At 37.8% G+C, this 18,241-nt stretch overlaps 1 protein-coding gene and 1 long non-coding RNA gene across 3 annotated transcripts in view; one reads left to right on the top strand and one right to left on the bottom strand.

The window, feature by feature from the left end:
* The window catches only part of snd1 (staphylococcal nuclease and tudor domain containing 1), a 176,705-nt gene that overhangs the window by 16,575 nt on the left and 141,889 nt on the right, over positions 1-18,241 (top strand). For both annotated transcript variants that reach the window (XR_014205609.1, XM_082167808.1), the window contains exon 10: positions 4,346-4,450. Coding sequence is in view for 1 of the 2 variants with exons in the window: in XM_082167808.1 (XP_082023934.1) it covers positions 4,346-4,450 (105 nt within the window). In the remaining variant the exon portion in view is untranslated. The remainder of the gene's footprint in view (positions 1-4,345; positions 4,451-18,241) is intronic.
* Positions 1-18,241, bottom strand: part of LOC309497602 — a 173,546-nt gene that overhangs the window by 97,952 nt on the left and 57,353 nt on the right. The gene's annotated exons all lie outside the window — the stretch shown is intronic.

Here is an 18,241-nt window from a genome sequence, read left to right as displayed (position 1 = left end):
AGTTGAGTCTGAAAGAGTCTCGATTGAACATGAAGTTGACCTGTTTTCTTTCTTAAGCCACTGTGCTAAAGTTTGAGGTCGGTATAATTCTGAAATGACTTTGCTTTGCAGATTACATCTCTTGTGTCATGTAGGTGGCAAAAATAGTGTTAACAAACATTATTATTTTAGGCTGCTGATCACATCTCACATGGTTCATTTGAGATTTTCCTGTGGGGTTTTACGATTTATGTGTAAAATAAAGCCCGCCAACATTTGACTCTACTTTAACGGTTTGTTCTACAACTTAAATTACACACACCCATAGCGAAAATGTGAATTTTGAAGCTTTTGTTAATTTTTGAAAACGTAAGTTTCTAACAGGTTACTAGATAAGACATCTTGGGGTGTGAGTGTGTGCAGTGCAACAAAATGTCAAAGTGTTGTCAAGTTATGTTTACCACAAGCTTTATTTTACTCATAAATGAAACAAAAAACCCATTATAAAACACCATAGGAAAATCTTTAGCGAATTAGACTTTCGGGTTCTGACGTCATTCCCGCACCACTCTATTCCCAATGGATAAAATCAAATCTTTTCCTCCTCTTTTGATTGTTGTTTAATTTGGAAATGCATCGCATTATGCTGGAAAAATAGGCTGTGAATGTGGTTTCATGTTGACTTTAAGATCAAAGAATAATTTGTAAGGTTACTGATATTGCCACATCAGTAATGTTTGTTAACTTTGTTTAAACCGCTGCCGCCTGGACTTAATTGATATGTTGACACTGTGTGTTCTCTCCTAAGTCAGCAACTGTGCTTTTGCAGAAAGTTTCTTCATTCTCAAAGTAAGGTTGTTTCACTGAACTTCAAGACCTTTAAAATATTCATGCTTGGCCTTTGGTTATGTAAAGGTGTTGCTCTGCAATCTGCTTACAGAATTAGTTTCAAAATCCGCAGACACAAAAGTGTGTTTTTGCCTGAGTCAGAAAATACCAGAAGTAAAGAATAAAACATTTATATGAGCTTTAGCTTGCCTCAGATCTCTGAGCTGGGAGAGGAAGATATACTTTGAAAATGTGTATACGAGTGTGTATTTAGGAGAGTGTGTGAGAGAGAGAAACTCAATAGAAAAAGCTACTGACAAAGGCAGAATGGCAAGTATTTGTAAGCGGTTTCTGTGTCCTGGCACACAGGTCTAGCTGTTGTAATTGGCTTGCATTTCCTGGCCTTCAGATGATTTTTAGAAAGTTTAATAATAGTAATAGTAATACTACTACTACTAATATTATTATTCAACAACACCAATAATAATATTTTTCTATTAGAAGATTTTTTTGTTTTAATTTAATTGTAAACCGTAAACTTGAACCATATGTAGTTTTATTTAAAAAAAACAAAAACAATTTATTACAATAAGATATTTTCAGGCCAAAATAATACCATATATAATTTTTTACATGGTATTACCATTGTTACTTAATTATACAATAAAGCTTCATTGTAAATAGCATGGTATATACACTACCGTTCAAAAGTTTGGGGTCAATAAAATATATAGTTTTGTATGAGGATGCATTAAATTGATCAAAAGTGACAGTAAAGACTTTTAATGTTACAAAAGATTTATATTTCAAATAAATTCTTTTTTTTGTCACTTTCTATTCATCAAAGAATCCTCAGAGTATCATGGTTTAAAAAAACAAAAACATTTACTATCAGAACGGTTTTTAACATTAATAAGAAAAGTTTCTTGAGCAGCAAATCCTATTTCAGAATGATTTCTGAAGGATCATGTGACTGAAAACTGGAGTAATGGTGCTGAAAATTCAGTGTTGCCATCACAGGATTAAAAATAAATAAATAATGTATTAAAATAGAAAAGTTATTTTAAAGTGTAATATTTCACAATATTACGGTTTTATTGCCTTGATCAGCATAAGATAATTCTTTCAAAACAGAAATAGCTTACAGACTCCAAACTTTTGAACACTAGTTTAATATGATAATCATTCAGTACTATGTCATGTATCAAAAGCACCATGACATTACCATGTTATATCATTACTATAGTACAAATAATTTTTTTATTTGTTTTATGGTTGAAGATGTTAAATAAATGAGCAGCATAGGCAAATTGCAGTACAGAAAAGCACTGAATACGTAAAAATATATATAAATATAATGTTTACTGGGTGGGCACAACATCATACTCCTTATGATGTAGTTCTAGTGATGATCTGTAGGTGGCAGTGGCTCCCTGTCGTGTTCAATAGGCTGCAGTACCAGAGTGAGTCATGAATCTGGCCTGAAGATCTCTGTTGGCAGCTTGCGGTGAAGTGCCTTGCATGTGTGACTGCTAATGAAACGGCAAAAAATGTTCTCCTTACTGTTCCCAGTTCTGCTCAACTACTACCCCCTCCCACTAATTTGCTCAGGTGACCTTGCTGATTTGGCACTGAGTGTGCTTAGGAATACATAAGCAGCACACATGCATAGACTGACATTCTCTGCTGTATCACTGCCGAGCCGAATGCTTCAGCAAGTGATCGGTTTAATTTCCACTCTGAAGATTCAGTTCAAAGCCTGACGATCTATCAGTCTGTGCCGTAATTCTGCTCATATCATTCTTCTTTCCTGTTGTTCCATGTCCCTCTGAAGACTGTAATTTTTGTCTTCATTTGCTCAGATTAGATAATGCATGTTTTTGAAGGCATTCCTCTGCTTGTTCAGGTCTGGTTATATATGATCCATTACCCCGTCATCTTCCGCATCACTGACTCCTCTATTAAATAACTTGGAGTTGATGATCATATAAGATGACATCGGATATGATATACTCAGACGGGATTCTAAACATCAGAGCTTCTGTGACATTTGTCGTCATGTGCGGATGGTCCACGTATGCGATTGGATGCAGCCTGCACATGTAACGCATGATTCCTCTCAGCTGTAATGTAACATGATTAACATGATTCTGTCACAAAACCTGGATGTCAAAGGTAGCACATGCCAGTTTTAACCTCAGGAATCTCTTCACATCACTGGGAAAATAGTCAAATTGTGATTTTTCTGAATAATTGTTGTTGTTATTATTATTTTGATTCATTGTGGCTTCTTTGGGATGGACCCCCTAGCATCATGGTGCCATCTTCTGTGCGTTCAAGCTTCACTCACTTTTTTTTCAAAAATATCTTATGTCCATATGGGCAATTTATTATTATTTTTTTAATTATTTTTGTAGATCTTTTGCTAAACAAATGCTCTAACACACTTCTAAGTACTTGATTTAATCCTCTTGCTGTCCCTTTTTCTTTAAACGAAATGGACCGTTTCACTTCTCTCTCTCTCTCTCAGCTCTTTTATGTTCCCCATTGGCTCGCTTTCATTGTCTTGTGTGAGTGAAATGGTGAAGTAATGGTGGTAGGATGAGAGAATCAAAGAGAGGAGGGATGTTCTTTTGAGAACCGTGTGGGAGAAGTGTTTTGTTTGCAGCTGTTTGCTTTTGTGCCGCAGAAGGCTCGTGGTGGAGTACAGTAACGTTTCTCTGGCAACAAGTGAGTCTCTCCTGTCCTCCGAGCGGAGCTTGCTCGCCACCTCTCGTCCTTTTTTACACCTACTCGTGCGCTCTCTCGATAGCACTCCTGAATGGGTGAATAGGGTGACTGACAAATATTTTACAAATAAACAGGCTGGGAAACATACTCTTTACAACTAAAAAATAAATAAAATGGGAACATCGACAGCTGCAGGCAGTTCGAGTGTGAAAAAGGTGATAAATGTTACAAATGCAGTGCTTTAATTGCTGTAGATGTGCCTTTGAGTTGCTTTTAAGGTGTTTACACATCAAGCCAATCAATGGTCAGCCAATGTCGGGCTAGTTTCGGCCCAGTTTTTGTAGTGTGTTCTTAAACTTTGGTACTATAGTCAGTTATTGGTAGCTTTTTGCCCACACTGGTGAGAGAAAGAGCTCTGATTGGCTGTTCAGCTTAGCAAACAGAGTGTGACGTCATATTACAACTGTTGCAGTGTCTGTGGAAACTTTTGTGTGCTCAAAGTCTGAATTTTGCTCATCTTGTGGTTCCAAAATCGCAGTGTTCTCATTCATTTTTTTTGTCCCTTAAATAGTTAGCCATGTCTGTTGTGCTTCAAAATGGATAAAAACATCAAATATAGACAACAAAATATCAAATATGAGGTTAATACTGGAGGTTGAACATCAATAGTATCAAACATCATTGGTTCTTGAAAATAACAATGTCAAACTTGCGGCAAGTAAATTATGCCAGAATTTTCATTGGTAGCTTGACCTTCCTTTCTCTTTCTCTGCATTATTTAATTTTCTTTTTGCCCTCTTCTGTACAGGTCATGCAAGTCATGAACGCAGATGCCATCGTGGTGAAGCTGAACTCTGGGGAGTGTAAGACCATCCACCTGTCCAGCATCAGGCCCCCAAGGCTAGAAGGCGAGGTACGAGTTAATGCACGTCTGTCCTTGGATATCCCTGTCACTAAGGCCATTACTGAATCCACTGGGTGCCAGCAAAGTGCTGATGTGATGGTTTTCGCTCTCTCCTCCATTTCTTAAAAGCGCCGATCTCCTCCCTTCATGCATCTTTCACACTCAGATCTCAGAGCAGTGTCTTTACTGGACACCAGGGGGAGCTAGAGAGACAGAAGCCCACCGGCCCTCCTCCCCTCCACTCGCTCTGACACACCAGTGCTGCACTGCAGCCAAAAGCCCTATAGATCTACTCCCATAATGAGCACACGCTCTCTCCGAATCTCTCTTCCTCATCTATTAATGTCATACGCGTCCTCTCAATCCAATGCAATTCTCAAATACTCACTTTTGATTCGCTAGATGTTAACAAATTAATATGGAAGCATCATTTTGCGGGGCTGCATATGCACACACATTTTTGTGGTCATCAAACGCTCAGAAATGTGCTTGTCTGTTTCTTATTCACGCACAAATAAGGCTGTTAATGAGAGTTCTCTAATGGGTGCTTTGCCTAGGCTAAGTGTGTGCGTTTCAGCAAGCTATATTTTCAACTAAAAGTGGTTTAAATTGGAGTGTGAACATCTCGCTGCAATTAGCCACTCTCCTCCTGACCCCTGACCTCCTGTAATAAGACACGATGATTCAGCATGTTGGTAAAAAAAAAATAGCTTTGGTTTTGATTTAGCAAATTAGACATGTAGTTTATTAGGGAGGACTTTCGCACTACCGTTGCATGAACATTTTTGTTTTGGGTTCTTGTGCTTTTGATAGATGTAGCACTATGTTTGAAATCTTTAATGAAGTTTGATTATTTTTAAAGGAGGCTTTCAGCGAGTCGCAATTTGTCATGCACATGTAAACGGAGTGCTGGAATGCGGAGCTGTGGGTCTGTATCTATGGATACGCGGCTGCGAGCTTTCGGATCACAGCGTGTTTCTATCCTGGCAGCTTAAAGATGGCTTTAATCAGATCAGAGATGATTACAAAACAATAAAGATTACGGATGTATTTAGATCTCATACGTGCTACGGAGGCATGAGACGAACCAGAGAGCTTTTAAAAATGGATTTCTTTAGGGTTTGTAATATTTTGACAAGTACATTTTTCTCGAAAGAGAAACCTGGAAGCTTGATTTAGACAGAGACAGAAATGTATCTTTTGGATTTAAAGTATATTCTGTCACCCATTTTAATGAGGTAATGTTAGGGCCATTTCAGACTGTTGCTTTGTTCAGTTTTCTGCTTTTATAATCTCTTTAAATGTGTTTGGTAAGGTAAACATCACTATTGTCAGACGTAAAGGGATAGTTCACCTAAAAATGTATTGTGATTTACTCGCCCACATGATGTTCTAAACCTGTATAAACTTCTGTGGAACATACACTGATATTTTGAGAAATGTCTTGAAGTTGAAGGGGGTTTGAAGATGAATGTTAGTTTTAGGGGTTTGGAACGGCATGAGGTTGTGTAAATTGACCATTTTAAAATGTTGAACTATCCCTTTAAGGTTAGAGATGTTATCAAACCCCTGACTAACAACTGCATAACAATGACCTGGCAAGTATCCACAACACTCATGCATCATGGCGAGTTTGGCACGGACAAAGCACCACTTATTTTTCCCTCAGAAAATGTAAATCCGGTTTAATTCCTGTCTTTTCGGTCTGCGGAAGGTAGATCAGATGGTAGTGAGCTAGTGTATTAAGCAGCATGATGTAATTATCATAATACCATGGTGACCAACCGGCAGTGTTTGGTTGCGTGCATGTCTGTCTGACACCTATGGCATCTGCCTCACTTCACAGATAGTCGTGACTAAGCAGCATTTTGTGTGTCTCTTAAGGAAACTAGTTTCAGACCAGCTTCCACAATGCCATAACATCTATCGAATGATCTAAAACTAAATTAATGTAAGCTTTCGTGATGTTTAAGCACAAATGAAGTGAGTATACTGCTTATTTCACGTTATAAATTGTTTTTGTTTTTAACTTTTAAATGGATTTAAATTAGGGCTGCCCCCTAATAGTCGACTAGAAGAGGTTAAGTCGACCAAAATGTTAATAGAAGAGTGCATGTCCTGTTTGTTCGTTCATTCCCCCACCTACATTTCCTGCCGGTACTAAGACTCGAACCCGCAAGCTTCGGGTTACAAGTCTGACTCTATCTATTAGGCCACAACTGCCCCAAATATAATAAACAGTCAGCAATAAAATAAGAACAAAGAATACAACAGAACAAAAATACAAATCAAATAAACTGTGCTTTAGGTTTTTCAGGAAGATGCACTAAGTTGTATTCAGATAGGTAGCCTACAACAAATTAAATAATCAAATGTAAAATAACACTGCTGTATATATTAAATATAGACTCATCCTTATTTAAAACTACAAAAATGATTAATTCAAGAGCAGAAAGTGATTTTATCTTTGTCTTTTCTTGTTTGATTAACATTAACTGCAGCGGTCGTGTGGCTGCACAGATCCGTTTTATATACCATCACACGCGCGTTTCAAACACGCTTTCTCAAATGTTTACATTGACTTGAGACATAACCGACTGTGTTTACGAGGATGCTTACCAAAACGGCATTTCGACATATTTGTGTGCAGGCTATTTGACCATTTAGACGCGAATCTGAAGCCCTCGGAGCGTGCGCACAGGAGACGGCCTAGAACAGCGTCCCTTTCGTGGCTTAATACACCTTTAAATACACTGTTTGATATCAAGCGTTTAGCAACAGTAGATTACATTTTACAACACTCACTCACTTCGGCTGATTTGTATGATAAGTTTGGCTTAAGGAGGAACGAAAGTGCACTGGACTGAATGCGGAAGCGGTACAATAAGCACTTGACCTCAATTATACTGTTTTCATAATTGTTGGAAGCTGAAATCAAAATACGATTAATTGCACAGCCCTCATTTTTTCAACACATTGCTAATCATTACTTTTGCCAAGCTTTATGCATGCGCTTGGGAGCGGAATAGGCTATATTACGCCTATAGCTATATATTAAATGCTCATTATGGTTTAGTATTCTCCTCAGTATATATTTAAGTAATTCAGTTTAATATGAATCTGCGATTAGTTGACTAATGGCTTAAATGAAGGACTACTAGTCGACTAGAAAAATCTTTATAGTCGGGGGCAGCCCTAATGTAAATGCACTTCTCAATTAGATGCAGTTTTTCCCATAGGCAGGTGAGGGTACATTTTAGCCTTTAAAAACCAACCAGATAAAGGCATCTTGGTAGAAAGGATTCGGATGTTGCCTTCTCCCTTTTATCCTGTCTGCGACGGTAGCATTTTTCCTGCACAGCCATGTTGTAAAGGTATTGATGTGCTGGAGGTACTTCCTCTTTTGAAACCCGCACTCCTGTTCAGTCTATTGACTGTATCTTCTGTAGTGCATCTCTGCACCAGATGTTCTTGCGGTATGTTTTCCCTGCGTGGCTGCACACTTTAGAGAGAGAGAGAGAGAGAGAGAGAGAGAGAGAGAGCGAGCGCCAGAGAGCTCAGACTGTTCACACTGCTCTGATGGAGTCGTAGAGGACGAGCTGCACTTCCTCACCGAGTGAAGCAAGTATAAAAACATCAGACACTTATTTCACACAAATAGCACAGATTTTACCTCAATTCCAACAAGCGAGCCTCATAAACAAACTGTCTTATATTTTGGGAGAGAAAGAAGAATGTATTCACCAGTGTGTCTTCCTGCCATCATATGAGGGACAAGGGCTGAACCCTCTTTTCCCTTTAAACTACTCTCTGTACTTATATATTTATTTATTTATTTATATTTATTGTGATATTTATGTATAATCTGGAAAGTCCACCCCCCTTTTATTTATCTATATGTTTGTAAATGTCTATTGCTTTGGCTATATTGTGCTATTTTAGAGAGAGAGAGAGAGAGAGGCAAAGTTGTTCCTCTAAAGCATTAGAGTCATGCTGCCCTTGAATGTGTTCATCAACAACGGTGCTGGCATGGTAAATCTGACCTTTGACCCTTTACTTCTGTGGTCTAAATAAAAGTCATTTGGGAGAAACTCAAACATGTTATGTGTACCAAACAATTCAACTTCATTAATAACATCTGTTCTGTATCCTTGGTTCTACGGGACCTGATGGAAATCAGGTTATGATTGTTTTTGTTGCATTCTACAAAATGGTTAATGTAGTGTTTTGAGGAATCATCCTAGAGAAATTCTAGAGTTAGAGAAATAGGTAATGCTCATGTTTTGATTTATTCACTTCATTTAACATGATGACCCTCTGCAAATGTCGATAGTAGTTCAAGATCTGTTCCTTTGCAGTCTAAAAGGGACAGGCACCTATATTTTTCCTTCCTAATCTAATGATACATTAACCTTGACATGATGTTACTTAACTAACGAGATCTCTGGTAATCTTTTCATCAATCTAATCAATTTTGGCTTGCAAGTCTCCAATAGTTTAGCACACGACAACTTTTAAATTGGTATCGTAATTAATTTAAACTGCGTATGTTCGAACAACAGCTGTACAATGGTTTCAGAACAGCTGCAGTCATTTTTTATCAGTTACTCTTTTAATTGCGTTTATCAAAATGGCTCTCGGTAATGGCTTTCTGTTTGTGCACACGCAAATTATCAGCACTCCGTGTGCTTCTCGCTCACATTCAGAGGCAAATTTTTTGAGTTTGACAGTTCACAACATGATTGTATACAGTTAAGTGGTGATGTCACATTACATGCACCCTTAACCTAAAAAAAGTCCACTGTCAATAGTGTAGCAACGTATGAAGCAACACTCACACATAAGTCACTTTCAAAACAAGCAGCTTTTCAGTGAATTCGCATGACCAACTTGAACATGGGTAAAATCTGTGGGAACATTTCCGCTCTCTGATTGTGCAGATTCCTATCGAAGGACTCTTAAATGTGTTGGCACCTTTAGTTCATAATGTTAGCCGTATTGTTAATGTTGTGAAATCTTTGTCTGTTTTAATCTCTACGCCATGTCGTAACCAAATGTTAAAGCCCATGTTGCAGGTTAACCACCACTGTCGATTAATGGGTACATAAATCACTCAAGATATGTATATCATTTTTAAAATGTCTCAAAAATGGTCTTTAAGACAATTTTTTTACGTTTTTGGTATTAACGTTTTTTTTACGCAATTCGGTGATGACGTCGCGTTGGGGAGAGTGGAGGAAAGGTAGCCAGAACTATGGAGAATGAGTGGAGAGTAGGTGAAGTGTCCTGGTGAGTTTCTATCATTTAGCAACGCAGAAATGATCACTGGAGCTAGTCTACGAGCAGCAGTGCACAATAACGACATATATATATATATATATATATATATATATATATATATATATATATATATATATATATATATATATATATATATTTTTTTATTTTATTTTTTTTTACTGTCATTGAATAGCACCGAGTGAAAAATCAACGTTTTCTTTATATAGTGGCAGTGATCATGACGTTAGTTCAGATAAGTACCGCTAACCTTTGTCATAGTGTCGTAGTACTGGTAAACTTTGTCTTTGTCATCTAGAAATAGAAGGTATCATGCTAGCTATATGGGCGTTTCTAAGCGTTTATCTCTTCCTCCGGTGAAAATGTTGTTGCAAACGTAGCTGGCGCGTGTCTGTCGCTGTGTTTGGCAGGTGCTTGTGTGGGCGGTGCCGTCCCATGGAAACTGCGTTGGAAAGCTTGTGCTGTAGGGAAGTGAGTGCGTTTTGGTCGCTGGTCGAGGAGTTCACCCCGCGACCAGATGTCAATCTACCTACTATATATTTCGATCTATTTATCTAGCTGCTAGCTATCTATGCTAACGTTAACTTATGCTATCTGGCTGTCTGCCTATCTCTCTACTAGCCTATCTATCTATCTATCTATCTATCTATCTATCTATCTATCTATCTATCTATCTATCTATCTATCTATCTATCTATCTATCTATCTATCTATCTATCTATCTATCTATCTATCTATCTATCTATCTATCTATCTATCTATCTATCTATCTATCTATCTATCTGAATACTCTCGTCTACCACTCGTCTCTAGTCGCTCTCAATGCGGGCTTTGGTAAATTCTCTCCCCAACGTGACGTAATGCAATGCATTGTGGGGGAAAGGAGAATCGTTGCAAACCGCTGTAAGAGTACCTACTTTTTCGTATTATATTCCGTTTTGTGATACCCAACAACATGAAATACAATGGATAACAGTTTAAATGTTTATTACCAACAAGCAAACTGCACAAATTCGTTGAAAAATGTACCCTGCAACACGGCCTTTAAGAAGCAGAAAAATGCGAATTCATGCATCTCAAGGATGTAGAGGACAAATGCAAGGGTTTGCTAAAGTGACGCTGCCAACTGCAAACAAAAGTCCAGGTCCATTTGTGCATCTAATTTTTCAGTTCACAGTATTCCCGCTCCCGCTTTCAAAATTGCCCCGGCTCTTGCACATTCTCATCCTTCAAAGCCTACGTCAAAGCTTCCTCTTGTGTGTAGGCTCCTAACGGCCAATAGAAACATATTTCATGTGTACTATACAATATACACAGGGCCACCCAGCCAATGCTGCATAAATAGAAACCAAGTAACTGACAAAATGTCCGGTTGCTTGCCGCTTGCTTAGGACAAAAACTCTCATTAACATAAAGAGCTATTATTGCTTGTCCCTTTATCGCATCACGTCTGGTGTCATGGTGTGACAGTTCTATCTTCTTTTTAGCCATCTGTTTCTCACGCTCTCTCTTGTCCTGATTTTTAAACTCTCTCTCTCTCTTCCTCAGTTCAATGCAGGGCATAAAACTGTTGTCCTCGCGTCATGCCGTACAAACACTTCAACTCAAAGAGACAAATCTGACCTCAGGCCAGCCCGGGGATCTGTGTGTATTTGTCTGTACTGCGCTCTCTCTCTCTCTCTCTCTCTCTCTCTCTCTCTCTCTCTCTCTCTCTCTCTCTCTCTCTCTCTCTCTCTCTTTCTTGCTGTGAGGACTTTGGGGGGATTTAGGGCCAGATGTGTTGACCAACACGAAGATGAACTCTGACAGCTGCTGCCCAGTGTTTCTCTCTCTCTTTCTTGTCACTTAATGTTGGGAGGGACCCCCCTTTTTTACTTCCCGTGGCTACGTAATTGCTATTATTATTATTGTTTTTGACTGAATGATCCTATAGACCATTTAGGAGCAGACGTCACAGTTACGTGACTTGCAGCTAAGCACGCATTGTGGTGGCAGGAAAAACAATGGTATCAAGTAGACGAAAATGGTCAAAATCCATGGAATAAGAGGAAAAGATTATTGGTGTGCCTTTGGATGTTAGAATCGGAATTCAAAAAAGATAGAATACCAACATTCCAGATGAAACTGGACAAAATGCATCTGGTTGTTAAAGTCACATATATGTACATTTTACTACTTCCAAAATGGTACAAAATAAACACGCGAGAGCGTGTTATAACGGCTCCCAGTAGCCAGATACTACTGCAACACGCATCACCACAGAGATGGCCCGCCACAGAGGAGTAGCTGAGCATCTCTTCAGCAAGCTGAAGTGTAATTTTAGAGAATTTGGGCACCTTTTTTTCATAAAACTTCAGTTTAAATTGATCCTGTCTATCCACAAAGGAGGAAAAAACACACACCAAAAAGTTTCCTCAACGTATTGTGCTGTATTGTATTCTGAAGTTATACTACCTTAGCTTTGTGGAAATGTAAGTAATTTTCACTTGGGTTGGGTAGTGTGATTTTATATAATTTCTATCGTTAGAAATTTGACTATATAATTTATACAGTGGTATGCAAATAGATCCATGTAGCACAGTACTAGTTCAAGTTATTGGCACTTCAGAGTAATAACGAAACATGCTTGAATGAGAAAATAAAGTCTGGGACATGCATGGTTAAAAATATTCAAGTGGAATAAGCAGCAAAAAAAATCATTTGATACAATGCACTTAAATGCATGCATGTTTTTGCATTGTACTTACATTGTAATGTAATTACATCTGTAATTAATTTCTGTAAATAAATCTATAATTACACTGTTGATCCTTCCCTTACCTTTTAACCCACTCTTAAACCATACCACCAAACCTAACATTACCTTTATCCCATCTCAATAGTAACAAAAATGTTTTGCAATACATGAATACAATAAGTACATATTTCTTTGATGTAAGTACATGGTAGTTAAAGACACTTAATTTAAATTGTGACAACAAAAATAATTCAGTGTATTAGAACCATGCATTAGTTCTTAAAGTGACAGCAGTCTAATATACCAACTGTTGTCTGTGTCTGTCATTAATGTTATATAAACAGCAAAAGAGAAAAGATGTCGCTGCAAGTAGGAGGGGGAAGTTATTTTGATTACATATTACAAAGGCGCATGAATTTCTAAGAAATAATATGCACCGATAAATCATTTAGCCTATAATAAACACTGCAATATTCCATAAGAATTGTTCATTTTGATTTAATGGTGAATTTCATTTTTCCTATTGTTTGTGATTGGCTTCTTAGTTTTTCTTTTTAAAAATAAGAATAATCTTTTCATATATCGTTATCATGAAATAGTTTCTCACATCATGAAGTAAGACTTTGGGTGTATCGCCCACTGCTTTTTTTCCACTAATATTTGGATTAAAAAAATACGTAATTTGGTTACTACACTGAACACATGGCGTTTCGGCATTGTCGTCATCGCGACATGTTTGACTGGGTGAACGATCTCTTTGAGAGAAATGTGACTTCATGTGCCTTGCCTAATTTCTTTTCCTCGTTCATTTCCCCCCTTCCTCTCTTGGCCAGATGGAGGCTTATTTTTTGCGCCATGGTGAGCTATTTCCAGCTGCGTGGTGGTGTCAGCCGTTTTAGGAGCACTCACAAGGATGTGGAGGGGGAGGAGTTATGTCAGAGCAGCTCAATGAGTCATCCTTACTCCCACTGTATGTGTGTGTTAGGGGACTGCAGGGAAAATGTTGACATCTGGGTTTAAAGCCGAAGCCGCCATACCCCTGTCTTCTCTACAGAAATAGCAATATACAATGTATCGGTCATTGAATGACTCTTCCGTGTCATTTGCTGTCACAGTGTGTTTGTCTTTTCATAGTGTGTGTGTATCTGCTGTGCCTGCATGTTGAAGGCATGTGTTGGTTTGTGTGCGTATGTGTGTCCTGTGGCCTCTGTCTGGGGTCACTGTATGGTTCCATGGCTCATCTTACACATGGTTGGTTAGGCTCTTTCTTGCAGACGAGTCTGCTTTGCCTCAGGATCGCTTGACTCTTGGAATTCTAGCGAACTTCCTTGCAATCATTTGAGAGTAATGACCCATGGATGTTGTAAAACAAAATTATTATTTTTTCTAATGGAATGTTCTGGGTTCAATACATCTCACATGGGTGCCCAAGGTCAGACATGAAGTACCACGCACCTTAAAACATAATACATACATAAATGAATAAAAAAAATACTATATACCTGTTCTTTTGAACTTTGTATTCATCAAAGATTCCTGAAAAAAAGTAAAATTAGAATGGTTTCTGATTTCTAACTTGAGTAATGACTGTTAAAAATGTATCTGTCATCACAGGAATAAATTACATTTTAAGATGCATTACATTTAGAAATCAGTTATTTTTATAAATGATAATATTTCACAATACTACTGTCTTGACTGCATTTTTCATCAAATGAATGCTACCGTTCAAAAGTTTGGGGTTAGAATACATTTTTTACAGTTGCATGTTGAATTTTTAACAATATAATTGACATGTATCATTTATTTGTGTAAATATAAGATCATCTCAATTGTTTGTTCTCCCCTTTTTGTGTCCCTTTCCCTCTTTCTGTGTCCTCCCTTTCTTTTTTTTATCATTCTGTTTCTCCATGCGTCACTGTTGTTCGTCACTGATGATTTATTTTAAGAGGGCATTGTAATTTCAGTCTTAAATGCTGATGATTTTTCTAAGGCATCTCTGATGCAGCTGCATGAGTTTAAATTGCTCATTGCGATTTCTGTGAATGATGCTGAGGGTCGTAATACGCCGATTCTGACTGCCGTGCGTGACTTATGCACTTATGCGAGAGTCTGAAAGGTTTTCACTTCAGTTATGCTATTGACATAACAGTCTGTAAGCAGACTAGTGAGTCAATTTAGTTTACCCGTTCAACTAATGACATTTTATGTCCTCAACTACCTCTGTAGTCCCATTTAGCTAATTGTTAGCAACTGCCTTTAAAAGACAAATGAAAGCTTTTAAAAATCACAAGTGTATTACAGATGTATTTTATTTTGTATATTATATTTCAAGCATTTAACCAAAAACCCATGAAAAAAACCCATTGACTAACCGGAAGTGCTTAAATGCTCACTTGTTTTTGAGTTTTGGCCTACAAAAATACATCAGCCCTGCACCACTGTATTTGTTGATGGTGTGATTGGTTGTTCCCTGACGGTGGAGAGAGCTCTTCACTTACTCTCTCTCTGCTTCAGAGTCCACGGGCCATTTATCACCTGAAGATAATGAGATTGGCTAATGAGAAAAAGAGAGAGAGAATCAGGAATGAAAATGTGAGTGGTGCGTATAGGTGCGAGACAAAGAAACCTTTGTATGTGAGAGAGGTGTGTGTGATTTAAACATCAGGGCCCGTATTCATAAAGAATCTTAATGCAAAGAGTAGCTCCTAGTGACAAAATTCTAAGAAAATTCTTAGAAATGTGGGCGTTTACTCTTAAAATTAAAGAAAAAATCCTAGTAAAGAAAAAAGTAATTCAGAAAGCATCTTAACCCTTAAAAGAGGTCTTAAGCTCAAAATTGTTAGGAGCACGGACGAGGACTTTTAAGAGGCTTAAGAGTTTCTTTAGCAGAGGAGAAAATGACAGAAAGACGAAGAGGGAGAAGAAATGTGTTGCAGACAATGAATAACAGTGTGTTAATAAGACGCTATAGATTAGATCGTGCAGGGATCATGTTTGTGACTGATCTTATTGGAGACACGCTAACATCTCTGATACAGCACAGCGCCAGAAATGAAAGTAATCACTACATTACGATATTTGGCAACTGGGAAAATTCCATGTTTGATACATTAAAACCAACATTCAAACCACCACTTAAATAGACATGCCAGCAATCAGTGTAATTGGAAAGAGTGGAAATTTTTTTATCATTCTAAGCCAATCAAATACCTTATAGGAAATTAACAGCATGGTAAAAAAAAAAAAAAGGATTTATATACACATATAAAATGTGTGTGTGTGTGTGTGAGAACGGTCAAATAGGAAAAATTACGCATGTAATTTCAAAGGGAAGGCTTAGAATAGACCCTATACTTAAAATCACTTTTTTTTTTTCTTCTTCTTGGACAACCAACCAATCACAGTCTTCAAAAGATTGTGTCATACATAGCAACGGGGTCAACCCCGCCTCCTTACTAAGATGAAAGTTTTTGTCTTTTCCTTACTCAGAGTTGCTCTCAGATCGGTCCCGAATCGCTTTTAAGCTAAGACTCCTACGTAAAAGTTTTTAAGCTAAATTAAGAGTTTTCTTAGAGGATTCTTAGAATCTTTATGAATACGGGCCCAGGAGTTAAGGTGTATTGCATGACAAGCCGCTCGAGTCTTAGATCTATTGAAATGGTGCTAGGGTCAATAACAAGTATGATTCAAATATATTAAGAAGTTTTTTTTTTTTATAATGAATAACCTGAAACTTTAATTAATAAATACTACATTTTTGCATTATTGTACCATATGACGTTTTACAACCTAAACGAAATCTGACATTTTAAGAGACTTTCTTATTTTGACAGTTATATTTTAAAACCACTTCAGGTCAAGATTTGTCACTGATTTGTGTCATTTTTAATTTGATGTTAAGAAGATGGTCAGACTTAACTTTGAATGTTGTAATATAGATATGGAACTAAATTTATACAGCACCAGTCCACCTTTTGAAAAAAGACCATCTGAAAGAAAATCATACTGATTTGAAACATTAGGGCAAGTAAATGAAAATTCCATTTCAGTTAACTAACATTGAGTAACATTGGTTTTTATGGTTTCACATAAATGCTGTTGTTGTAATGCTTGCTATAATAACAGAACAGTTTTGAGTCTATTAACTCATGTATACCGTATGTCAATTTTTTGGTGCTTTCTTGTTATTCGTTCATCTTCGCTTTCTTTTTTGTGAAGCATTATTTTGCTTCGCTTCTGCTACGGTAAATAGACATCTACTCTTGCATTGCATGTGTAACGGAGAACAGCTAGTGAGAGCTGTGCAGGTAAACCTCACTCCCCTAATCTCTAGAGCCAAACACCACCCCTCTTTATTGAGGCTGCCGCGCTAACAAGGACGCTAAACACAGCATTCTCTAGCATCAGTCGCCAGCATGCCGGCCTCAATGAAGAAAGGGGTGTGTTGTTTGGGTTGATTTCAAATATCAACAGTGTTAAACAGCGATTTTGGGAGATAGATCGCACACTGCACCTTTAAGTGTAGTACTAGTTTGTCAGTTTTCCTTAATGTAGCAACGCATGGTTGTTTTGCTTATCGTACCTGACTGATGGTTGCACATGTCTTGTTCTGTCCTGTTAGCCTTTGCAGAATGAAACCGTTCTCACTACATTCAGCCAAACCGTAATTTTTAGGAGCCAGTGACAGGAAAAAATCAGCATGTCAGCCAGGCGAAGAAATCCTCATTTCTCCTCGCACGGTTCAGTAACCAGCCTTCCATGTCTTCACAGAACACACTTGAGTTGCTCAATACAATGACAAAGACTTTTTATCTTGACAATCGACACTGATTTTGCTATTCAGCGCTGTTACAGCTGCCTCGTGGACATAATGAGATGAAAATATTGAATATGTTCATTGTTTAAGACTGAGTTTTTTTTATCAGTGACATGGCACTTGCATGTTACAGCTCCAAGTACATTAACCCGTACTGAACTCGTATTCAAAACAAATGCACAGATTGCTGGATTTGTCTATGTAAAATGCTTGCTGACATTCATGATCAACTAGCAAAACCCAGAATGCTCGCTCTTGCCAACACTTACACAAAAACACACGCACTCTAACACAAGACTGCATGGCCTCCCTCTGCTTTTCTTGCTCGGGGGGGAAAGGAATTGCCGAGGATATTTATAGGCGGGCTCAAAACGGGTTGTCCTCTCTTTCACCGTCAGGGGTTTCTGTCTGTATTATGTTCCATCGGCACAGTTCTTTAGCCGTCCTGAAAGATGTCTCTGCACATTAAGCACAGAAAGTGGGTGGTCGATACGGTTTTATTTTATACCAAATATCAGACCACATGGGTGCAGATAATGTGGTTTTAGGTGAGTTATTTGCTGCACAGATAAATGTTCGCTGGAATCAGAGCGTGAGGATTTAAACATTTTGGAGATTTATGCTTTTTAAAGTCAATATGCTTTTATTCGCCGTAAGATTTGGACCTCGAGGTTAACAGTCCGACCTCTCCCTTCTTTCCCACAAGCTAAGCCTCATCCCGACTGTATTGTTAGTAGGCTCTCTCTAGTTTATTTTTGCTCTTGCTTATGTTTTTCCTTCAAGCAAGTTGTTGCCTGGAATGAGCCAATTCCAAGATTCAGTAGCTGTGGAGCAAAATAGGCATATGATTCTTAAAGGGATAGTTCACTGAAAAATAAAATTAGCTTACTCTTGTCGTTCTGTCTCACTAAGTTCCTTGAAATATAAAAGGACATATTTTAATTAA

This window comes from Leuciscus leuciscus (genome assembly GCF_965113295.1).
Source record: "Leuciscus leuciscus genome assembly, chromosome: 4".
In the NCBI taxonomy this organism is placed as follows: domain Eukaryota; kingdom Metazoa; phylum Chordata; class Actinopteri; order Cypriniformes; family Leuciscidae; genus Leuciscus; species Leuciscus leuciscus.
Note: the sequence above shows the minus strand (reverse complement) of the source record. Positions and strands in the feature narration are given on the sequence as shown.